The sequence below is a fragment of the Onychostoma macrolepis genome, chromosome 04 (assembly GCF_012432095.1).
Source record: "Onychostoma macrolepis isolate SWU-2019 chromosome 04, ASM1243209v1, whole genome shotgun sequence".
In the NCBI taxonomy this organism is placed as follows: domain Eukaryota; kingdom Metazoa; phylum Chordata; class Actinopteri; order Cypriniformes; family Cyprinidae; genus Onychostoma; species Onychostoma macrolepis.
The window spans coordinates 10,406,377-10,430,506 of NC_081158.1; the positions used below are offsets into that span (position 1 = coordinate 10,406,377).

The 24,130-nt window shown below is 39.9% G+C and overlaps 4 protein-coding genes and 1 pseudogene across 4 annotated transcripts; 3 read left to right on the forward strand and 2 right to left on the reverse strand.

The window, feature by feature from the left end:
• Positions 1 to 1,509: 1,509 nt before the first annotated feature.
• On the forward strand, positions 1,510 to 4,256 carry LOC131538483 (uncharacterized). The gene is made up of 7 exons (XM_058772355.1): positions 1,510 to 2,045; positions 2,172 to 2,380; positions 2,474 to 2,515; positions 2,692 to 2,783; positions 2,871 to 3,328; positions 3,838 to 4,026; positions 4,125 to 4,256. Exons 1-6 carry the CDS (start codon positions 1,510 to 1,512, stop codon positions 3,959 to 3,961), a joined length of 1,461 nt encoding a protein of 486 aa, XP_058628338.1. The 3' UTR covers positions 3,962 to 4,026; positions 4,125 to 4,256.
• On the forward strand, positions 4,057 to 6,143 carry LOC131538758 (uncharacterized). The gene is made up of 4 exons (XM_058772850.1): positions 4,057 to 4,390; positions 4,477 to 4,733; positions 4,877 to 5,125; positions 5,227 to 6,143. The coding sequence occupies exons 1-4, from the start codon at positions 4,301 to 4,303 to the stop codon at positions 5,801 to 5,803; spliced, it is 1,173 nt and encodes a 390-aa protein (XP_058628833.1). The 5' UTR covers positions 4,057 to 4,300; the 3' UTR covers positions 5,804 to 6,143.
• A 3,461-nt stretch (positions 6,144 to 9,604) lies between these two features.
• Positions 9,605 to 9,677, reverse strand: LOC131539952 (U6 spliceosomal RNA; annotated as a pseudogene).
• Positions 9,678 to 12,231: 2,554 nt separating this feature from the next.
• LOC131538801 (uncharacterized) lies at positions 12,232 to 16,318 on the reverse strand. Its single transcript, XM_058772937.1, has 8 exons — positions 14,924 to 16,318; positions 14,648 to 14,702; positions 14,354 to 14,445; positions 14,054 to 14,171; positions 13,852 to 13,953; positions 13,595 to 13,762; positions 13,300 to 13,464; positions 12,232 to 13,090 (listed from the first exon to the last, which is right to left on the reverse strand). Exons 2-8 carry the CDS (start codon positions 14,658 to 14,660, stop codon positions 12,882 to 12,884), a joined length of 867 nt encoding a protein of 288 aa, XP_058628920.1. The 5' UTR covers positions 14,661 to 14,702; positions 14,924 to 16,318; the 3' UTR covers positions 12,232 to 12,881.
• A 2,985-nt stretch (positions 16,319 to 19,303) lies between these two features.
• On the forward strand, positions 19,304 to 21,598 carry wu:fc27b11 (uncharacterized). The gene is made up of 5 exons (XM_058772990.1): positions 19,304 to 19,377; positions 19,506 to 19,632; positions 19,722 to 19,842; positions 19,930 to 20,000; positions 20,132 to 21,598. The coding sequence occupies exons 1-5, from the start codon at positions 19,328 to 19,330 to the stop codon at positions 20,138 to 20,140; spliced, it is 378 nt and encodes a 125-aa protein (XP_058628973.1). The 5' UTR covers positions 19,304 to 19,327; the 3' UTR covers positions 20,141 to 21,598.
• Positions 21,599 to 24,130: the final 2,532 nt, after the last annotated feature.

Genomic DNA, 24,130 nt, shown 5'->3' on the forward strand with positions numbered 1-24,130 from the left:
AGGGCACCTTAGTCATGGTATCGAAGGTGGAGAGAGTGCTGTTCATTCACAATCCCCACCTTCAACTCCTGCCGGCACGAGAATCAAACCGGCAACCTTCAGGTTACAAGCCCGACTCCCTAACCATTAGGCCACGACTACCCCCTAAAAGATGGAGCGTTTCATGGATTTGCGTGTCATCTTTGCGCTATGGCGAAACCAATCGTCGGGTGAATGTTGCGATTTGTTTCAGCCCGCCCCGCGCTCCGATTGGCCGGCGGGACGATTTGTTTCATCGAGTCCCGCCCAGGCCGCCCTCGCCCCATTGGCCTGCCGACGAATTGTTTCAGACGCACCGCGCTCCCATTGGCCGAGACTCCAGCTCGCCTCTCATTCCCATTGGCTGGCGCCGCCGCCGCCGCCGGCTCGTAAGTCAAATTCAGCTCTGGAAAAGTGGTTTTTAAAATAAAAACTCTGCTTTTTGGGCTCGATCGGTGAAAAAGACTGCTATATATAAAAATAAACAATCTGTTGATTGTCGAATTCATCCGTACCTTCTGCTTCCCTGCATTTTTGCTTTTTTTTTTTTATATTGATCACCTTTTCCGTGCAAACGTAAGTCAACCTATTTTACACTTTCTCATGCTTTACCTGTCTTGATTTTGAAAGTTTTAGAGGCATAGTGTTTCCCCCCTCCCCTTTTTAATGTTTGTAATGCAAGCGACGGGAGAAATAATGTTAATAATGTTAATGCTGACCCGTTCGTTAAGTTGTGGCTACGTTTGACCCCTCATATAGATTTTTGTATAAAGAATACTGTTCAATTCGTGGTAAATTCACTGTTAAAAATGATGTTTCATTCATGATAAATTTAAGGTTTTAAATCTTTTTTTTAATGTGTATGGAAGCGACGGGAGAAATAGGGGATAATGCTGACCCGTTCGTTAAGTTATGACTAACGTTACATTTGACCCCACTAAAATATAGATTTTTGTATAAAAGTACTGTTTCATTCATGATAAATTCTCATTTAAACTCTTTTTTTTTTAAATACGTATAGGCTAATGTATGCAGAAGCGGGAGAAATAGGGGGTAAAACTGACCCGTTGGTTGAGTTGTGACTACGTTTGACCCCTCTAAAAGATAGATTACTGTATAAAATGTAGTTTCATTCATGATCTTCACAGACAAGTACATTTTTATGTTTTTTTAGTATTTGTTTGTTTATTTTCTGTTGTTTTGCTCTTTTAAATGTGTGTAATGCATACAGAAGTGCTATAATGTGCAATAATAATATTTATAATAATAGTAATGATAGGGGTAATACTGAGCTATTCGTTTGACCCTTTACTTTGTTCATGTAATTTTTCTGCTGCAAATAATGATGCTAATAAAGAAGTTTGTTTAAAAACTATTTTTAATCCACTCAAATCTGCCAATTACACTTAATAATGTAATTTTTTTCATATAAATGTTTACTTTTGTTTATGTGGCAACATAACATTTGGTGCATTGCTTTAACGTTGCAGAATGAACAGCAAGCCTAATTTGCGCGTGGAGGCTGGAGAGCTGGTGCTCAGGGCATCTCAGAAGGCAGCCACTGTGGAGAAAATCCATCTTTCTCAAGTGGCTAAAGGGGTGCCCTTTGTGCCGAAGGACCCTGAAGCTGTGCTGGAGGAGGCCAAGGTCAGGGTAGTCCAAGGTAGAGGGGATCCCACTGATGACCTGCTGCTGGCAAGTCAAAGTGCCATCCAGTTTGGTCAGTACAGGGGGAGAACCTTCAAGTGGCTGCTAGAAAACGACCTTGGCTACTCCCTCATGGTCCTGTCTGGACATCAGCGGGAGCGTGAGGCTGGCAGACTGGACAGAGGTGCCCTCATGGCCAACAAAGATGCCTTCCTCCATTATGCCTGCACATTCAAAAAGGTCACAGAGGCCATCAGAGCGCGCAGGCAGAGAGAGGGCACATTACCTGGCTGTGAGGGTGACTGTCTGGTGGGCTTTGGGATGCACAAGAAGAGCTCCTACAAAAAGCTCTATGAGGCTACGGACAGGGAGAGGAAAAGGTAAAACGCTTTTAAGCCTGTTGTGATTTATTTGCTTTGTTTGCTTGCTTGTTAACGTGTTGTTTACGCTGTTTTGTGTTTTATTTATTTATTCATTTGATTTAATTGTGTACGATTCTTATGCAGCTATGTGGACTTCATCAGACTGAAGGACACAAGTGCAGGCAGTAAGATGGATGCCCTAAAAAAATACATCCTGCTGAGGGACCAACAGAAGATAAGGGCTGAAAGAAAAAATAAATCTTCTGCATCCCAACCTGCTGCCCAACAGCCTGCACGTCTGGCCTCTCCTCCATTTACCCAAAGCTCACATTCTGAGCCAGCAACAGCACGTGGTGAGTGTTTAGATCTGTTCCTGATATAATTCTATGCATGTTCAAACGTAATTTTGACTGACATTTACAATTTTGTGCCCTTTGAGCCAACAGATGAAGATCTGCTGGTGTCAGCCATGGAGGTGGAGTCACAGGGTGAGTGTTGTGTGTTTTATTTTGTGTGCTGAAAAAATTAATCCACATTTTGCATTGACTTGTGCTCAGCTGATCATATGTGACCACAAATAGCATCACATTGTAGTGTTGCATAAACGTATCTGTCTTGTCATCGCTCTGTTTTGTCTGTAATAGTTGTGTTGTGTTATTCACAGTATTTCCACCACCTTCACTGCCTTCAGCACCGATCCGCTCAACTCGCTTGGAGCAGAGGACTGCCCAGAGACTGGTGTCAGCAGCTCCTGAGGTACTTCACTCCGGAAGTGTGCCTTTGTGTCTCATCAGTAAATATTTAAACATGTATATTGATATATTAATTTGTGTGTGTGTGCAGGTTGTTCTTCCCGAGGCCTGGAAGCGCTCACTTCCAAAGGAACAACACGAGTGGATCGGTCGCTCTCTCTTCCGACACCAGGGTGGCAAGGCAGTGCTAACAGATAACCTGCAGATGTGGTGGCACCCTCCCCAGCCACGTCTGCAGTATCATCAGCCTCCAGCATCGCCAGACGTGTTCTTCACCTGGTCGCTGTGTTTGTGGATGCCCTACAGGATGTGGTCTTATAAGCTGATCTGCAGCTCACCAAACTGCAGACGGTCCGGTCACCGCTTGACATCTTGTGGGCTCTACAAGACAGTGAGGCGGGTGCTGAATTTGCACGGCTGGTATTTCCTGGCAACGGAATACCTGGAGTGCCAGCGCTGCAACAAGAAGCTGGCCGCGTGGTCAAACGAAATCCTGGACCAGCTGGATCCGGCTCACCGCAGGATGTTTCCAACAATCCTCACTTACCGGTGAGTCATGAAAAATGTGTTCTTAAGTACTACAATTTTACACCTTTTAGTAGTAATATAGTAATAACTGCCAATAATAATTCTAACATTTTTGTAATACTGATAAAAATTAAACACACATAATGTGTTAACAACAAAATAAAAACATTTTTAAATTATTTTTACAGTTCTTTCAAAAGACACCTTTGTCTGACAGTTGAGATTCTATTCAGGATGTGTAAACAGCCCCCCCCCCCCCCCCACATTGATCTTTTCTTGACCTTTGATGGGTGTTAGACTCAAAACAATAACATTCTGACACACTGTGGCTGACCTTGTAAGACTTGTGTGATGTCTCTTTCATCAAAGATCTGTGTTGTGATATCCCGCGCATCAAACATCTTTTTTGTACAGTGAGTGTTTCCTGGTCTGGCAAACATCACACCTTTCCCTCTGCTCTGGAGAACAAAGAGTAACACTTCAAATGAACTTTAATAATCTTTGACTTTGTTTACCTGTGGTTTAAACAGGTTCTCTTGTGATATACATGTGGCAAAGTTGATGAGAGAGCGCTCTCGGCAACAGCGTCTCCATAAACGAGCCCCCATTGTCGCTGCGCTGCTACAGTGCCTTGCTCCAGCACAGCCTCAATGAGCTCAGCCAGCGTCTTCTTGGCAGCAGTCTTGTACAAGACTACTCCAAGCCAAGAGAGTACACGGGTATGTGTCTATATTGTTGTTGTTGTTGTTTTATTGTTTGTTTTTTGTACAGACTTTTATTTTAAAACCTTGTATTCTGTTTAATTTTGTTTTGTCAGGCGAGCTCATCAGGGTGGAGTACCTGTGCTCGCAGCAGTCCTGGGAGTTCCGGGAGAACTTTGGTCGGGACCCTGACGCCCCAGACGGAATCCCAGACAACTTGGTGGAGGCAGAAGATGAGGGATTTGTGGATGAGAAAGAGGAGCAGGACCACACCATCTCTCCTCTTTCTCTGATGTCCACCAAGGACGCGATACGCTTGTCTCGGGACGTTCCATCATCCTCTCGGTCCTCCCAGGACCTGCTATCTGAGCCCCAAGAAGAGGTATGTTTGCAAGCATCCTTTACCATGGATGCCATCACTTGCTGGACATTTTCATCCATACTAACTGATCTTCTTGCTGCTTGCAGGTGTGCAGAGGACCAGACGGGGCTCCAGGGTTCGATCGAGTGGTGGAGCTGGCCAGGTACCTCGTCGAGCTCAGAGAAAAGCCTTGTGTCTCGGATAGGGAAGCAGCTGACATCTTCCGGCTGTGGGATAGGCTGCCGGACAGTGACAAACAGGGGGTTTCCTATCCGCCGAGGCACAAGGACAGGCTTCTGCAAGGCAGGTTCAAGGCCACCCACTCCAAAACCTCAACCTGCCATGGAAAGGAGAGCCTGAAGCGGTTAGTTAAACATTTCTAAAATAGTAAAACTTTAAAAATGATTTAAATTGTTATATTTTAATTATTGTAAACATTAGTTAAACAGCTGTGATAAGACTGTGAGCCTTTTATGATTTATCATCTCTTTTTTTTTTTTATTACAGGTGTGTGCTAGGGCAGGGATCAGGCCCTGCGCAATGGCCCAACATCAGCAGGATTGTAGAGGCAGTATGTCTGGAGCTCTGCTCCATTCATCCAGCGGGGAAGGTGAAATGGGGTGTTTCCATGAACCGCTGGGCTGCCATTCTACATGACTACCAGGCCATACGGAGGCTGGTGGGGAACTGCCCTGCACTGAGGGGAAGGACCAGGATTCAGCTGTTCGAGATCAATCAGCGGACGCTTTCTGTCTGGTAAGTAGTTTCTTTGAGAGCCAGTTGTAAACATAATTTTAGAATGTAGTCATGCAATTCTTAGATTCAGGTCATCCTATTAATTGTGTCATTTCAAATAGGTACAATGACTATAGAAAGAAGCTGGAAGTGGATGTGCTGACTCTGAGTGTGCCCTTACCTCAGATCAGCATGGTGTCTCACACCCCGCTTCCAGTAGCCAAACAGAAGACGTTTGTGCCCGCTGAGCCTGGGACAGGACTTCCACCCTTCCCCTTCGTCGTAAACCCTGACATGTCAGGTCAGGCCATACGACGTGGGCAGCGAAGTCCTCACCCTGCACCAACACCACCAGCAGCTGCTCTCTCTGCTCCACCACCAGCCACTCGCTCTGCTCCTCCAGCAGCCGCGCTCTCTGCTCCTCCGACAGCTGCCCTCCCAGCTCCGGGTGTTGCTCCTGGAACATCCTTGAGCAGAACAACTCTGTGGAGGAAGAGGAAGGCAGCAGAGGTTTTGGCCCAAGTGCAAGGGCTGCCGTGTCCCCGAACTCCAAGAAAAGAATACACATGCAGTCGGTGTGGGCAGCCAAGAAAAAAAGAGTTTGGGCACACCAGGGTGGGCAGCCTCTTCTTCTGTGCCACAGCGGAGGGAAAGACTGTGGAAGAGTGGCTGCAAGAGAGGGAAAATCCTTCGCAGTAAATGTAGTTACATGTAATGTAATGATGAAATTGTATTATTATATTGTATATATTTTGTAAATATTTTTTACTTGTTTTCTTTTACAGAACATTTATTTGCCTTCAATGAAGCTCATGTAAACAGTCATGTTAATGGTTGTTATTTAAAATGATGTTCTTTATTTTAGAACGTTAATTTGCCTTCAGAAAGTTCATGTAAACAGCCATTAAATGGTTATTTAAAATGATTGTTCTTTATATTAGAACATTTATTTGCCTTCATAAACCTCAAGTAAGCAGTCATGTAATGGATTTTTTATTTAAAATGATTGTTAATTGTCTTACCTGTTTCTTTTATTGTATTGCTCATTTTTTCTGTTTATTCATTAGCATTGTAATGTTCCTACCTAAAAATTGCATAAATTGTTATATACGTGTCTTTATAAACTTGATTATAAAGTTGAATTAATGGAGCTTCCATCACTATAACAAATTCCTCGTATGTGTAAACATATACCTGGCCAATAAAGCTCATTCTCATTCTCATTCATTTGAATAGCAGTTCTGCCCTTAAAACATCTTTAGTTCAAACACAGTCTGTTTTAAAATTGTATTTATTAAATAGTTAACAATAGACAAAATATAAAAAGTAAAAATAAATATATAAATGAAATCAAAATACTAAATTCAAATTATCAACTGCAGAAAGTACTTAAAACAGATTTATTTATTAAATAATGCACAATAGAGACAAAAGATAAAAAGTATAAAGAAATATATAAATGACAACAAAATATGAAATATTTAAGAATTTTTAAAAGAAATGTTTAACAAAAAATTATCAACAGAAACTACTTGAAAACAGACCAAAGATTAAAAGTATAAAGAAGTATATAAATGACAACTAAATACTAAATACAAATATTTTCAACAGTTTTATTTATTAAAAAGTTCACAATAGAGACAAAAAAAAAAAAAAAAATTCAAAGAAAAAAAATAAATTTTTTTTTTTTTTTTAAATCTTTAGCAAAAACCCCCAAAAAACAGCAGAAACGAAACTACTACTCGACTACTTGCAAACAGGCACTCTAACAAAATTAACAAAGATAATAAAAGATTGAGGTAATTATTTAGGGGCAGCAATAGACCGCTGCTCTGCCAGCCAAAGTTCCACAGTCTTGCCCTCATAACTGCTGCAAAAGAATTTGCCACCGTACTGTGAGTGTCCATAATCCTTCGTTTTTGGCTGCTGACACAGAGAGCAAGTTAGCGGTTTGCATTTCTTTGGCCTTTTCTGAGGCAGGCCCTGTGCAATGTCTTCCTTCCTCTCTCTTCTTTCTCCTCCAGGCGGTTGTCCGAGGCACATCGTTAACATCGTCTGCAGCTGCGACCCTCTTCTGCTCAGAAAGCCATTGAGAAGCAGTTTTTCCAGCTGAGGTGGCACAGAAACTTTTTCCTCTAAAGAAACTGTGTCCAAACTCCAGTCTCTTTGGCTGTCCACACAATCTGCAGGGATATCCCTTATATCTGCTCGCCGTGCAATGGCTTTGTTTGTACTGCCAGTCGTCCTCGTACCTTTGCTGATGATCAAATACCAGTGGTTTGGTCTCCTGTCCACTTCTCCCGTGCAAGGTTAGATACTGGAGTTAACTCTGGCAACCTTCTCTCTCTGGAATATTCACCAATACACCTTCCACCTAGACTCATCTCAGATCTTTCGCGGAGTGTGGACCGTCCTGTTAAATTTGCGCTAATAAATGTTAGATCGGTGTCCAACAAATCATTCATCTTAAATGACTTTTGCTCTACTCATGACTTGGATTTTTTATTAATGACAGAAACATGGCTTAGTCTTGGTGATACTACAGCACTGATGGAACTCTCTCCTCCTGACTATTCATTTTTTAACTCTCCTAGAACTGCTGGCCGTGGAGGTGGAATTGCAACAATTTTCAGGAACTGTTTTAAGTGCAAACGCTTGCCTGATGAAATTTTCCATAGTTTTGAGGTGCAGTTGTTCAAGGTTGATTTTCCCTCGTCCTTGCTCTGTGCCCTGGTTTACAGACCTCCGAAATATAATAAGGACTTCATCCAAGAATTTTCCGACTTTTTGGCTTCTCTAGTATCACGTTCTGATAGTCTTTTAATTGTGGGTGATTTTAATATCCATGTCTGTTGTCACTCAAAACCTCTGGTCAAAGAGTTTTCATGTCTTATGGACTCCCTTAATTTTATACAATCTGTTACTGGACCTACACATCAGAAGGGTCACACGTTGGACCTAGTGTTTTCACGTGGTTTTCCTGTGAATAATTTGGATTTATGTGATGCTGTTATCTCTGATCACTGTCCAGTTATTTTTGACTCTATATTGTCATCTACTCTGCCTAAATCTTATCATCCTCCTCGTTATTTTAGATGTTTTAATTCCTCTACTGCCAAGTCCTTCAATGATGTGTATATATCTACCCTAATTCCAACTGCTGTGAATGTTCTATCCTCTAGTGTCCATCCTGATGAATTAGTTGAACTTCTTAATAGTACCTGCACTTCCACCTTGGACTCTGTTGCTCCCTTAAGGTTACAGAGATCCAAGCTGATGAAAAAAGCACAGCCATGGCTTCAGGGGTCCGTTCGTGCCATTAGACAAGAGTGTAGGCGTGCTGAGTGCAGTTGGAAGAAAAATAAACTTCAGATATCATACGAAATTTTCAGAGATTGTCTTAAACGGTATCAGAGTGCCGCTAAGGAAGCTCAGGGGAAATACATGTCAGATATAATTGCACAAAATGCAGATAGGCCGAAGATACTCTTCAATACAATTAATGCCTTTTTAAATCCTGTTCCTAGTGCTTCATTAGAATTCTCTACTGATTTGTGCGAACAGTTTTTAAAACATTTTAAAAACTAGGGTAAAAACATTTTAGTCGAGGGTATGAGGTCTAACATACCATTTCAAAATTCTTTGCCTCTAGAAATGGTTTCTCATCGGAGCTCTCTATCTCATTTTCAACCCGTGTCACCTTCACAGCTATATGACATTGTTCTTAGTATGAAGCCCTCATTTTGTCACTCCGATGTTCTGCCTTCGCAGATTTTCAAAGAGGTTTTTCCAGCCTTAAGTCCAGTTGTTACTGCTATTATCAACAACTCTTCTGTCTTCTCCAGGCTGTGGCCCTTGGCACCCGTTTAAGGGCTGCATCAGCTACAGCTGATGGAGGAGGGAGCACAGCCAGCGATGCGCATGTAGGAACTGTATGAGGCAAAAATACATAAATATACATTTTAGACATTTATATGAATTTATTTTTTCTACATTATTTCATAGTTTAAAAATCTCACCTGATACTTTGACATTCTTGAGCACTGGAGGCCACTGCTGACTGGTGGATGGGGTGGCTTGCGGAGAAGACTCTCTCTGCAGGCCTTTCCTAGACTGTATAGTGGATGGGGAGGCTTGGAGAGAAGACTTTCTCCAGTATTTCCCGGAACCGTCTCCTCCTCTTGCTTTCCACCGAGGAAATCACTGGAGGCCAGTGAGGTTTGCGAAATTTCAGTTTTTTTTGCTCTTTTTCTGAAGACTCTGCCCTCTGGACTCGCAAAATTGTGTTGTCCAGGTCCTTTGAAAGCCTCTGTCGGAACTTCTCGCGTTGTTCCTGCACTCTTTTTGAAATTACAGGAGGCCATCTGTTTTTTGGGCATAATTAAATGCACAATGACACTGCCCTCTGAAGAAAACTGACTGACATCCCAAATTGTGGGGTTACAAGACATATACTTGGGTAGGTGGGTGGGGTCAGGGGGCACAGAGAAGATTGTTCTGCATCCTTTGCGCAGGGACCATGCTAATCTTCTCTGTATCGATCCAATTTTAGTATATGTGCCGCTGTGGTTAAGAGCAGTGAGTGATTCTCATGTTTTCTTTTGTTGTTTGATTAATATTAATAACCTAATATAAGAAAGGCATGGATCCGTTATACTGACACACATCCAATATTTACATAACTGTTTGTTTATTTAAGACATAAGTTTTAACTTCTTGGATAATCGTCAAGACAGAAATTGTGACATAATATTATGTGTATTTGCTTCGTTTGCTCAAGAAGATGTGAAAGTGAATGACCCGATCTCATGAAAGTGTGTTTCAATGCCACGATTTTCTGTTTCTATTTGGTGTGCTATTTATACGCAGAAACTGACTTTGGCCTACTTATAATACGCACCTTCCCCACACTCCTAAACCTAACCATTTCACATACTTTTGAAAAAATATGCACACCAAAGTCAGTTTCTGTGTATAAATAGCACACCAAATAGAAACAGAAAATCGTGGCATTGAAACACACTTTCATGAGACCTGGCTGGCGTGCTGTCTGTACAATGCTTCATTAAAATGTGTGCGCGCACATTAACGATCTATCACAGTGTGTGAGTACCACATTGAGATCGATAAATGAGCGAGAATGCTAAACTTTCTTGAGGAAGCACCACTAGCCTGATCGTTCATATAGCTGAGTATAGTTGTAGGGGGGCTGAGACGACAAATAGGGGGGCTGAAGCTGTTCAACTCATGAAATCAAACAAGGACTGGTCAGGACAAAACCACCTGTATGGATGAAGGATATCATCAAGTATAAGAATATAATAAAATATATATATTTTTTTTATTTGACTTTTGTACACTCTGTCACAGTAGTCCATTGGGGAAACATCATAAATGCAGGAGTATTGTTGTCATGTGTTACATGTAAACAGAACAAGAAACTCAGAGAGCTTGAACATATTACATAGTTTTATAGCTTTGAGAGAAAACATTCACATCCTGAGAATTGAGCCAAATAACAAAAACCAAATACCAAATAGATAAAAATACCAAATAGATCAGCAGTAACAGTAAGAACAGTAATGCCTTTAAAACCTTAACAATATCCGTCCCTACACAGTACACAATTTTCCATGCTTTTAAAACCTGTTGAAATATCCTGCTACAAACAGAACAGATGTGAGTCTTTTAATTTGTGTCAATTTTCTGGTGAGGCGGCTCTTTAGTGTGAATTCTCATGTGATGATCAAATTCTCGTTTACAGGTGAAACAACATCAGACAGAGCATGCTGCACAACTTCTTGCCCAGGCCCTTGTCATTTCTAGGCTGGACTACTGCAATGCTCTTCTGGCTAGACTTCCATCAAACACAATCAAACCTCTACAAATGATTCAGAATTCAGCGGCACGACTGGCCTTCAACGAGTCCAAAAGAGCCCATGTCACACCTCTCTTTATTTCCCTGCTCTGGCTACCAGTTGCGGCTGGCATCAAGTTCAAGACACTGATGCTTGCGTCACTAGTCAAACGAGTGCAGAAACTGTACAGTTTAAAGAGATTTACATGCCGGCTTTACATCTGGATCTGACACACAACTTAAAAAATATCACCTTTTGTTTGAACCCACCTCCACATTTACCCCCTCAATGGAGACTGGTAGCAGAGGGGGGCTAGACCGCCTGAAATCCACCACCATCTCTTTAGTCTTAGTGATGTTGAGCTGCAGGTGGTTTGAAGGGTTGTTTCTCTTCCTCTAGAAGTTCAGTATCAAGTGACACAGAGCTATATTGATGTTCATGACTTGCAGGGTGGAGAACATTGAGATGATCTATCATGGTATAAGCTAAGCAAAAGTCATTGAACATGCATGCATAGGTGTTACTTGACTCCAAATGTAGCAGAGTAAAGTGAACAGCCAGGCTTATGGCATCTTCCACAGCCTGGTGAGCAAACTGATAGGGATCCATCGGTGATGATACAATGGTTTGTATCATCACTGGATGGAATGGAATGCAGGCCCATCAAGTGAATAAAGAATTGATGATTGTACCCATGATTGTATTCAAATCAAGTTAAATCAGAATCAGCTTGGAGTTGGAGCTTATCATAGTGTCTGATGATTTGATAGCTTTTGCAGATACCGTCCATTTTCTGAAAACAGGATGGTGTCTGGCAGGTAGGCCTACTCAAAGATGAGTTAGTCAATTGGTATAGAAACTGAGCAATGCACAGGGATAAGGGATATATGAGGCTGTGAAAAGACATCTGGCATGTAGCTTCATTATACTTTCAGTCACCGGCTAAGACCTTGCTATCCTGTTTCCAACTTTGAACTTATCAGCACACTTAACATTTTGTTTATAGGAAGTTAAATACTAGCCTGGTTTTCACAGGCTAGTTAATCACTGCCAAGTGACATCAGGTCCCCTGGACAATGATTTGATTTATGTTGAGATTTTCACCAGTTCCACTTCAGAATCCTGAACAGTTTTTGTATGTGACAATATACTGTAAAATGTAGATTTCCAATGAAGACAACTGGGCAATTGTGCAGTTTATGTACTTTAATTGAAATCTCAGATAATTTACAACATTTGCAAATTTACGTTCAAGTTTATTGTAGCCGTTTCATAAGCTGATAGGAATCTGTCTTGGTGTGCTCACATCCACACATTCAACAACATACAACACAAGAAAATGCAACAGAGCATACCTATACGTAACAGAGTATCAGAGTACATGAGCCCTGTACTGTCCTAAGTGCTGGAGTTGAAGAGGAACAGTTCAGAATGCAGAAAAAAAAACAGTCCATAGTGCAGAGGGCCAATCTGTTTAGTAGATATTGCACTGGCATTGTGTATACATTCATGATTTTAGTACATTAAGTTGCAGAGCAAAATAATTTCACATGTAACAACATCTAATGTTGATAAACTGAAATACCATCGTTTCAGTTGTATTTACATGTCTGATAGCCTGGGGGTAGGTATCTCTGAATTATAATGTTTTGCTAGTGATGCTTCTGTATCTTTTGTCTGATGTGTGAAGAATGAAGAGGTGATATGCTTGGTTGGACGGGTCAGTGAACAATTGGTGGGCAGTATGGGATGGATCCTCGAGGATGTTGTGTGTCTTTTGCAGGCAATGGGAGGTGAAGATGTCATCCAGGGCAGGAAACTGTTGATTTATGATGTTCTGTGCAGTCTGTACAACTCTCGGCAGGGACAATGATGATGATGAGAATTTAAAAACAAAACAAAACGGAGGGGTCTCCTTCCTAATCTTCTTCCTCTGACTCCGGACTACTGAGGTCATATTCGTCGTCATCAGTGTCTGTCCTGCATTCTGAGTCCTGTATCTGGAGATCATCAACTATAGCACGATATGTGTTTACGGCTTCTTGACACAGCCGTTCCAGTGCAGAAGACCGCCGAATGAGGACACTTTTCCAACCCTCTGCAGCGTCCTCCGTCATGTCACCAAAATCTGTATTAAAACGGAAATTATTATACATCACATAGCAGGAGGGTTAATTTTTTTCCCCAAATGTAACAATTACAAATATTAAATTCCAAAATCATAGTATGTAGAGCCACATATAACAGAAAGATGTTACTAATTGTCTTGTTTTTTTATGTTTGTTGCATGGAAAACATACTTTACTGAGGAAATAAATGTTCAGAATTTTGACATACTGCCCATTCTGATGTTCTTTTTGCGCTTCTCCACTCCTTTTATCTCTTTCTGGAGAGACTTGATGTGCTGGGACATCTCTTTGACCAGGATGCTCTGCTCCTCCTCAAGGCGTTTAAGTAGCATAATTTTGTCAAAAACTGACCGTTTTATCCTGAAGGAGTGTCCTTTAAGTAGAGGAAAGTGATGGAAACATGAAAAAGTTATTTTGTATTCATAATTATGTTACAAACCCAAACACATACACACACACACTGAATTTCTTTCCATTGTTACACCATAGGCAGGCTACCATACCATCTTCAAGTCTCTCCCAAGGCAGGATGTAGTCTTCCGTCAAACTGCAGGCCAACTCTTCATCAATCTTATCCTCTTCAGTTGAATTGTACTGCAAGATCTTTTCTCTTAGTTTTTTCTTTAAATCTCTTATTTTCTTTCTCTTCCTTTGCCTTGTCTGGTTGCTATCTGCAAAGTGAAACAAGAAAACAGTGATGAAAACAGTGTTTTTGTTTGTTTGTTTTGGTAATGTAGCATTTGAAAATCTGTCAACCAACCATGTTGACGATAGAGGTCTTGCTTCTTGCGGAGCAAGCTAACCGTGATGCTCTCTATCTCAGCTCTGAGGTCCTCTGTGCTCCCTGGTGTGGAGACTAGCGCTAAATACGTAAGACAGTCAAGTGATCACCTTATGTAGTACATATTTGAACAAAGTAATTAACAGTTTGTGAAAAGACCAAGTGATGTGTATTATTTTACCTGTGACTGCCCATTGCTGAACATCACATACCCACTGCTGTACTGTTTGTTCAGTGAGATTATTCTTTTGCTGGAATTCACTGAAGCTGGCAGCTTCCAGCTTTGCCCTCTCAGAGATCTTTAAATCACACACAAAAAAATGCAAGCTTTCAGCCAAAACCTTCATCAGATCAAGAAATTATTATTAAATTATTAATGTATATAAATTAACGGATGAATGAGCTTATTGCGGATGCCCGGGCTCCAAGTCTGCTATTTGTCATTGTGTCAGACAAGAAGACCATTGCAAAATGCCCTTACTTTGATATATCTGTGGACCAAGACTTTGTGGAGGTTCTCTGTCTTTTTTCTGTTCCACCCCATGGCCTGTTGAGTCAGCATATTCTCTCTCCCTTTGCAAAAAAAAATAAATCCACATGTGCAATAGGAAAAGGAAAATACCATTGCAATTGAAAAATCATTTAGACATGACTAGACACAACAGTGACTTTACTGAGGAGGGAACAGGGAAATGGCATCTTAGAAGTCTCTGTCCACAGCAATCAGAGCTGACTCATCACAGTACATGGTTTAAGTGTAATGTGTCATACCAACCTGCTTTCGTCATGTATTTTGTGACAAGAGCTGCCCTGGAGAGAAAGCTGTTGACCTAGATGTAAAAACCATATAGAAAGTAATTTATACGTATATTACCTTACAAAAACAAACACACACACACACACACACACACAAACATAACAAATATTACAATTTCTGTCTGCAATTCCAAGCATTTTATGAACATATTGCCCTTCTTATTATTTAGCTAATATCTCCTCATCATCAACTAGCTCTCCACTGTAGAATGCCACGAAAACAAAATGAACAGACCACACCATTTCAGCCATAGCCATAGACGACAAAATTGGAAGGATCGGGCCTGATTTTGCAAAGTTGGGAACAATGCTGAATCTTATAATGTGACATGCTTAGCCACCTGTGATTTTTGGTCTACGTTTTAAAACCTCACAATAACATGCCAAACTTTAAGGAATCACACGTCACTCAATGATTTTGCACTGTCAACAACATTCAGTTCTTGTAATCTGGCCTGTGTCCCAACCAAAACATGTAAAGGATTTTGTGTGTGCTGCGCAGTCTGAAAATTCTTGTTGGCTGGGGTGTCAAATGGTGCTGCTTTGAAAAAACGTTATTTTTCTAATGTTTGGCGTTCTCTCGCAAAACCATTTGAGTTCGGACAAACTCTTCCTGTTTACTTTACAGCTTGCAGTGGTTACAGCTCGTATGTTCACAATGGAGCAGTTCAGCCACATTAAGCATTTTATTATGTCCCAAAACCGTGCCTCGAAATAAGCAACAAAAAAAAAATTGGTTCTTGTAGCCATGGTAACCGCAAATTAGCCATGGTTTTGTTACCTCAAATAATAATACACAAAGAGATAATATTCTTTTGTGGTTATAAAAACAAACCTAACTAACCCAACAAACAACAGCCTTTAAAATGACTTAAAATGCATTATATAAAAACAATGAGGCAACCCTGCTGAAAAACATAGAACCATCACAGAAAATCCTAATACCATCACAGATGAATCACAAATACCATTACAAAAATTACAAACCGTCAGCTTTTAACCATTAAAACGTGCTTACAAAATAAAAAATGGTTTTCTGTAGTGTGTTTTGGGACATATTCCATTAGGATTTATTAGTTTTAACAAGCCAGCCACCAATAGAAGGTGACCAACTACCAGTAGAGACCAACAGGGTCCATTACAGTTTCCACTAAAACCAATACAAGTCCCAATATAACCAGTAAAAGCAATACAAATTTTGTGATGGTGTCTATTGTTTTTTTGTTTTTTTTCAATTCCTTATTTTTCTTGCTGTTTACCAGCTTCTGTAAAGGAGAGGCCATGGTTTATTACATAGTCTATTAGGGTAACTGTAATTTAATTTGAAATTCATCTGTACCTTCTACCTCTCCTTCCACTCTTCTGTCTACTTCTTTTATATCCATGCCTTTGTACAGTTTGCTGTCATGCCCTTTCCACTATATCAATGGCCTCCTCTGTACTCATCTCTTGTCCCTCTCCGTCTCATCTCCTCTTTTCTTACATCCTCCTCTCTGCTCATCTCATTCTACCTGTTCCTCTCTTTTTCCTCTGTCTTTACACCCCTTTTTCTACCCACTCCACAACCTGACATTTCTGAAAGATGGACACACTTCCACTCTCAACCTATTTACCAAGATCCACACACAGACTCAGAGTACACCTGAGACTATGAAAATACAGGAGGGAGAGCCTGGTGTAGATGTTTTGAGAGAATGTCCACAGGTGAAGAAACCTTTTTTTATCTCTATGGCAAGAAAATTGTGGGATAGGATCAGGCCAAAAAAAGGATCCTCCAAATTAAAAGGACCTTGGACAGACCATGTATACAACACCTTTAAAGAGAAAATTCCATCTTGTACTCTCTCATTTAAATATCAACATTTCAAGGCTCCCTGGAGCAGGAAAAAACACACAGCATATTTATCAATGAAAGCAGACTGCACATTCCCCTCTTGCCCAGCCGAATACTCTTTCACAATGCAAAATAAGCCTGTTGCATCGGACCAAGATGTGCAAATTGTAGTCCAACAAACTGGAGACATACAACACAAACTTTCAGAGACAAAGGCTAGGCCAGCAACCAACCAAAAAAGAGGAAAAATAGCAAAGGCCCTAACGCATGGACCCAGTCAGCATTATTACAGCACACTTCAATCCACACCAAAAGAGCAACTCCTTGCTGGGAACATGACTGAATGTCTCAGTAAAAAAGTGTTGAAAGTAATAGGTGCAGAAATGAGGAAAAAGCAATCCATTCACTCTGACATCTTCATGGAAATCTACCTACTGCAGGGACTACTCAAGGAATGTGGGCCAAAATACTTCAGAATACCTGGCTACATACAGCTTTTCAGTATGAATCTGTTCATTGTTCATTTGTACACAGAGTGTGGCCTCAGCATTCTTGTGCATCATTTGCGAAGTAGGTCTCCTGTGTCCCTCTATCTTGATGCCACTGGAGGAGTTGTCTCCAGACCAGTTGAATACCAGACCAGCCGAAGCGTGTGTTGTACTATGCAATCGTGCTTCCAGGAAAGGATCGAGATGCACCACCTCTTCCTTTTTGTGAAATGCTCTCCAATGATCACACAATACCACCACTCACATTTTGGCTCATGCAATTTACATTGCATTTGTCAAAATACACACAAATACAAATTCACCAGGTCGAAACTGATTACAGCTGGGCGTTAATACAAAGTGTGATGCTGGCTTTCAACAAAGAGCACATCAGCTCTTACCTCAACAGAGCATATAAATTGTGCATAGGGCAAAAATCATGGGTGGAAATGAAGTCATACACTGTCCTGCACATTTGCTCTGCACATTTTGAAAGCTGTCAGACAAGCGATCTGTCGGCAAACAGATGACAAAGGACTGAGAGACTTTGCCACGTTTGCTTTCGCCAGACTCCAAAATGCCAGCAACATGACTGAATCAACAATCGTGTTCCGTGCATTATGTGCCCTGCTCACAACCCCACAAAATACAAAGCTTGTCAAAGAAAGTCTGTGTGTTTTGGAGAGTGTAATCTCAAGATCTAAAGAGGATACATTGGAAGAAACTACCCAATCTAAAGACTGGGAAAAGTGTGAAAGTGAAGACAAGAAGACATGCAGCGACTTTCACTGGCAGATCACCATTCACTGCTTATTTTCAGCAGGCCATGCAAGAGGTGAAGGAACAAGTGGCAGGTGAAGAGACATGGTTGGCAAAAGAGGACAACCCATACTATTGTCCAGGCATCATCACTGTCCTCTTTGATACCTACCTTGCCATTTTTCCTCTTTGGAGTGGCTTGCTGTTGGGAGACCTGAGTAGGTATGAATCTCATGAACAGGACTTGGTGACAACAAAGAAACAACCAAAAACAAGAGATACCAATTGTCACGTAGAAAAATGGTTTGGAATTGTGAAACATTCCATAATGGAGAAAGGGGGGGGGAAAAAAACAGGAACCTTCATTAGAAAAATGCATCAGTCTCTGCAAGGAAGATATACAGAGAATATCATTCAGCATAAGCTTCCACAAAAGCTGTTGCTCCAACCTGAGCCACCTGAGACACCTGTGAACCTCGATCTGTCTCAAGAAACTTGGATGAAGACAAACCTTCCTCAAAAGCCTTTACTTCAACCTGAGCCACCTGAGACACCTGTGAACCTCGATCAGTCGAAAGAAACTTGGATGAAGACAAACCAAGAACGTTTTCCATCCACCAAATCTAAATTCTATTCTGTTCCACAAAAAATACCTGTTCCCAAAAAAAGAAGGCTGGATGTGACACAGAGCAAGAAAAGTTAAAGTTGTCACACAAGTCAGCTTCCTGCAAAGGTACTCCCTGTAGATGAAGAGGTAATGAAGTCATTAGTACAAAACCCCAAAATATGTCTTGCTTAATTTAAGGCACGCTATTATTTACTGTATGAATTTCATGTCATTATAGGTCGACATGCTATGGAAGAAGCCACCTACAGAGCTGATTGTAGCAGTTTTGAGGTCTCCTAGGCAGAAGAATGAGTCCCTGTTACATCACAGGGAATTACAATCACTGAGGCCACATGAGTGGTTAAATGGAGAGGTACACATATGAAAACTAAAATGCAATTGCATTATTTTACATTTATATTTCTATTTTACAGTATGATAAGTAATTTGATTCCAATTGAAATGCTGTATCATATTTTTTAGATTATTGCCTGGTATATCAGAGCTCTGCTTCAAATGAAGGGTGCAAATCTGTACCTGCTAGACTATTTCACCACAGGTGTCATTTTAAATGAAACAAGGGAGTGGATCTTAAAGACGAAATTGAAAAAAGTGAGAGACAATTACATTTCTTCATTTTGTTATGGACAGTACTCAGACATGATCATTGACATTTGTGATAAACAGGTCATCTTTGAGGAATATGATGGGCTCATCACTTTCGTAAATATCAACAACAACCACTGGAGTTTTGTGGCAAGTAAAAAGTCTGCAAATAGAAATGTTAAGCTAGCACATATAATGTAAACATGGATAAGCCCATATAGAAATGTTTGATATTTCACTGATATTTGTGAGAATTGACTTAGTAGTTAGAACTTCCTTGTTTATTTGTCTCCAATTTAGTATCTTCATGCTAAATGTGACACCATTTTCATACTTGACTCTCAAATGGGTACAAATGAAAAGGAAAAAGCCAAAGAGATATGCAACAAGTTTCGGTATGACAGTGTTTGTTTATAACTGAATGTAGCATGTTTACCTCAAAAACAATAATAATGGTAAATTAGCATAGTTGGTGTTACTTAAGACTACCATAAAAACACACCCTGCATTTCTCCAAATACAGACATTTTTTCAAAATGAGACCTCATACAGATAAAGAGACAGACTGGGCGAATAAGAACTGGACACCTGGCACAATCACACATCCATTTCAGGAGGATAGTTCCAGCTGTGGTGTCTTTGTGATGCTGGTAAATGGAGGAGGAAAGTGACATAAGCACTGTCCTGACGTTTTGCCATATGACACTGTGTCTGTTACTTCTCACTACTATCCTTCTAGATGGCCAAACAGGTGGTGGAAGAGTTCCCCAAAATTCCTAACATCATTAATATAACACCCAGCACGGAGATGATGAGCCACTACAGGAAAAGTGTAGCCAAAGAGATTTTGATGGCATCAGGTATAAAGCACTTTGAACAAACAGTTTAGTTCCATGTTATACACAGAGAGATTAAAGATAATCCTATCTACATTATAATAATTGCAGTGTCAAGACAGGAATACTGCTGTGTGTGTGGAAAATCAGAAAAAGACCAAACAGAGGAGCAAAGCACCTGGGTATTCACTTTGCCATTTCTGGCTGTTTACTACTTGTGTAAAGTGAAAACAAATGTTTTGAAAAGTAATTTTACCAATTTCTACTATGTCTATATATATATATCTAACAACATGTCCTATTTCCCTTCCAGATTCAATAGGCCCTTTCGCACCGCAGGAACCTTTTCATAGTACCCGAACTAATTGTGGAACTACCCACTTTTTGGCGTGTTCGCACCGCGGGATCTAGGAACTGTTTTAGTTCCCGGAACTCCGTTTGGAGGAACTATTTAGCTCCTACTTCAGAGTAGGGTCTAAAACAGTTCCATAGGAACTATCGTGACGTAAGTGTACGCTGATTGACTAAACGCGTACGAAAACGCCCTCACCCGCCATGATTTAAAACGCTGTGTAAACACATACTGTGTAAACATCGCATCAACTTATATTTCGCAAGAATGGAGAACAGCGATAGATGGACGGACGCTGAAGTGCAGGCACTTTTGAACATTTTGAACTCCTTTCCAATCTTTCAGTCGCTTGACGTATAAGTTACGTCGACATTCCATGTCCATTATTGTGAACCCCGCAAGACACAACAAAAACACAGCTCCGATCACAGCGTCCTCCATCCTCCTGTTGTTAACGTTGTTTTTCTTTGTTTTCGTTGTTGAACGCCGCACACAAATGACGTCGCTGTCGACCGGCTTACGTCACTTCTTAGTACCCACTGTCGTTGCGAATGCAACCCTTTAATTAGTACTGGGAAATAGTTCGCGCAAAATCGTCCCAGTACTTTAGTACGTACTTTTAGTTCTGGAACTAAAGCGGTGCGAAAGCGGCTATTGTGAATCATGCCCGAGGTGGTTTCATGTTCGGTGCCTCAACATTAATGTGCCACCAGAAGAACAAGCATGGATATGTGATTTGTGTTGGTAAGCTATGCAGTTTGGAGCTTATGCTGAAAGTGTGTTAAAACAGTAAGAATATGTCTTGCCTATTTGAGATGTTATGGAATTAGTTTTGTAGTGTTTAGTTTATGTTTGATATTCGTGTATTGGTGTATGCAAATTTCCAATGTGCTTATATTTTGTTCTTTTTCATATTCATTAATACAACATATTTCTTATTAGTTTAGCCAGTACAGTAGAATCATTACAAGTAATTTTTTTCTTTATGCACTTCTTTTTTGCATTGTATTCATATTACTGTTTTACATTATTCATATACTTAGTTACTCAAGGATTATTCATCGATATTATTTATATTGTTCATTTCACATATAAAAAGTATATTTTCCTATGCTAAAGTGATGTCTGAACAGGATGTTGTAAATGTAATGTGCTATTTTTTATATGCAAGGATGTACTAAGCGGTCTATTTTAAGAGCTGTTATTTGTTGCTAATTGATATTTGAAGATTACAAGGTCTGCTTATTTTAGTCAAAGGATGACAAACCACAGTCACATTTGAGCTGCATTTTGAACTAATCTTATCTATATCACCTTATTGTCATGTCATGCTTGTCCCAGCTCTGACTTTAGCTGGGGGGGTTAGCTGATTTGTGTACCAATCAGACACAAATTTTGTGGTGTAGTAAAAAGATGTATAAGTCTGTATATAGAATATACAGTTTGTATGTCATTTGTCTTTACTATTTAGATAGTATTTTATGTGGCCAGGGAAACTTACTACATACAGCTCAATGCATGTAGACTTCAGCAACAGTGCACCTTGAACATGTTTTGGAGTTGTTTGTTCCACTATATAGGACTTTTTTAGCTTTATATAGCTGCTTTTCACAGACAACTAAATGCAATAAATAAGCCAGTCCCCATGGTGTACTGTGTCCTTTGGAGTGTGCTTAATAATAAAGTGAATTGGGTTAACTTGGGCAAAGAAAATTATTGAAAGTTTAAGGTGCAGATAGCATCAGGACCATGGACAGCGCCATGAAATACAAGTATAGCCTAGTTTCTCTTTTAAAATTAAAACAACATCCAAGTTTGTTTCAGGTTTTATGCTTAGTATAATATTGTGTAAGGTTCGACAATACAAGATTGCCTATTTTATATACACACATACATACATACATATACACACACACATAAACACATACACACACATACATACATACATACACACACACACATTCATATACACACATACATACATATACACACATACATACATATACATACATATACACACATACATACATATACACATACACACATATATACACACACACATATATACACACACACATACACACACACACACATATATATATATATATATATATATATATATATATATATATCAAGTATTTTTAAAGTGAAGGTGTCTCAATGTACGCACCCATCGAACAGAGATGTGGGAAAAGTATCATTTAGAGCGATTTTTGTCCTTTAAAGAGTTCTGCTATGTTGTACAATTTCAGCTAATTATTTAGAAATGTGTTTTGGAAAAGTGTGAGCCTCTTTTCCAAAGTTATCAAACTGGAATGTGTCTCAATGTACGCACCCATCGAACAGAGCGATGTGGGAAAAGTGTCATTTAGAGCAAATACTTGTCCTTTAAAGAGTTCTGCTATGTTGTACAATTTCAACTAAATACTTAGAAATGTGTTTTGGAAAAGTGTGAGCCTCTTTTCAAAAGTTATTCAACTGGAAGGTGTCTCAATGAAGAAAAACTTTGAATACAATGTTGGTAGAAATTACACATGTAAAGAAAACAATTGTAGAATATGTGAGTGAGGCACAATTTATTTATAAAACATCTTAAAGAAAGTTTAGCCATTACTTTATGAAGTGTTGACCCAAAATACCATGCTTTCTCAGTTCTTGTCAAGAATCTGATGGATTCAGTGCCATGGACAGTGATATTTCTGCAGGACTGTAAACATCAATCAATGCACATGAATTGTGATATTGTCAGAGTGTAATGTTAAATAAAGATTTCATACAACAGGAAAACATAAAAGTTATTTTAGCAATTCATCTCAACTCAACACTTGGAGAACACTGTTACAATGTTAAGTGTTTAGCACACTTAAAACCAGGAAAAAAAAACAAAAAACAGAGGTGAATAAAACAGCAAGACATGGGCTGCAGTATGTTCTGTAGGGTTCAGACAAGATGTTCCAACTTGCTTTGGAGCAGTCGACCCATGCTTTCAAAACCTATAGAAATAAATCATATATGTCATCGTTAACACCAACACAGTTCTTGCTCATTTTGAGGCAAAGAAATAAATAAAAAGCATTATAAATTTAAATTAGACATTAACTATGTTCAGGAGATTACACATGATTTCCCAGTTGTATGTATTGTTACAAAATTACACTTCATGTACAAGTTCATTATTTGTCATTTCCTAAACGTCTCTTCAAACGGCATAATTATATTGCAGTTTTTTTTTTTTTTTTTTTATTGCTAAAGGAGCATTAGAAGGCATACTGTGAGTGATATTTGTGATACAAGTAATTGTCTCTTTGCACACAATTAAAAAATATATAACTTTTTAGACGGTCCCTATCTTGCTTACCGCTCTACATTGGACATTCGGCGGACAGTAAATATGCCATTAAAACAATACTTGGCCATTTTGTTCGATTGTGAAAAAAAGGTAGTAGGTTGACAATGATGTCGCTGATTAGAATTTGCAAAAGAAACATTTTTTGCACATATAATTAGAAAGTTATTGAACGCGGGAATGTTGTGAATGTGCGAATATCAAATCAACTTTACCCAAGTGCCGCGCTCGCATTCTGTTTGTGAGGTAAACAAAGCTTTTTCCTCTTAGCGCGTCTTCTGGGGGTAAATACAACTCTTTTTCCTCTCAGCGCGTTTCTGAGGTAAATATAAGAGATTCGTCAGAATGACGTAGTTCTGTACAGGCCCCTCCCACGATAGTTGATTGACAAGGCCGTCTTACCTTAGACCCGCCCTGAGTGAGCTGAGAGCTGTCTGCTCCATGCAGGGGAAGACAAGATGTCTCCAATTAAGCGATTGAAGTGTTTAGTTGTTGGATGTAATAATGAATATAGCAGTCGTCATTTACTCCCGACATCTGAGCCACTGAAGACACAGAGGATTAATGTTACTTAAGTGAATGCACCAATCCCCGATCTACATAATTGTGTCTAT

What these genes read in the sequence shown, in the direction of transcription:
- wu:fc27b11 (XM_058772990.1), top strand. Translation starts at nt 19,328, where the DNA reads ATGGGTACAAATGAAAAGGAAAAAGCCAAAGAGATATGCAACAAGTTT. An exon ending in GAGATATGCAACAAGTTTCG is followed by an intron (nt 19,378 to 19,505) that starts GTATGACAGTGT and finishes CTCCAAATACAG; the next exon opens with ACATTTTTTCAAAATGAGAC. An exon ending in AGAGATTTTGATGGCATCAG is followed by an intron (nt 19,843 to 19,929) that starts GTATAAAGCACT and finishes TAATAATTGCAG; the next exon opens with TGTCAAGACAGGAATACTGC.
- LOC131538801 (XM_058772937.1), bottom strand. An exon ending in TTGGGAGAGACTTGAAGATG is followed by an intron (nt 13,465 to 13,594) that starts GTATGGTAGCCT and finishes CTCTACTTAAAG; the next exon opens with GACACTCCTTCAGGATAAAA. An exon ending in AAAGAACATCAGAATGGGCA is followed by an intron (nt 13,091 to 13,299) that starts GTATGTCAAAAT and finishes GTTTTAATACAG; the next exon opens with ATTTTGGTGACATGACGGAG.
- LOC131538758 (XM_058772850.1), top strand. Translation starts at nt 4,301, where the DNA reads ATGTCCACCAAGGACGCGATACGCTTGTCTCGGGACGTTCCATCATCC. An exon ending in TATCTGAGCCCCAAGAAGAG is followed by an intron (nt 4,391 to 4,476) that starts GTATGTTTGCAA and finishes TGCTGCTTGCAG; the next exon opens with GTGTGCAGAGGACCAGACGG. An exon ending in CAGCGGACGCTTTCTGTCTG is followed by an intron (nt 5,126 to 5,226) that starts GTAAGTAGTTTC and finishes CATTTCAAATAG; the next exon opens with GTACAATGACTATAGAAAGA.
- LOC131538483 (XM_058772355.1), top strand. Translation starts at nt 1,510, where the DNA reads ATGAACAGCAAGCCTAATTTGCGCGTGGAGGCTGGAGAGCTGGTGCTC. An exon ending in ACGGACAGGGAGAGGAAAAG is followed by an intron (nt 2,046 to 2,171) that starts GTAAAACGCTTT and finishes ATTCTTATGCAG; the next exon opens with CTATGTGGACTTCATCAGAC. An exon ending in TGAGCCAGCAACAGCACGTG is followed by an intron (nt 2,381 to 2,473) that starts GTGAGTGTTTAG and finishes TTGAGCCAACAG; the next exon opens with ATGAAGATCTGCTGGTGTCA.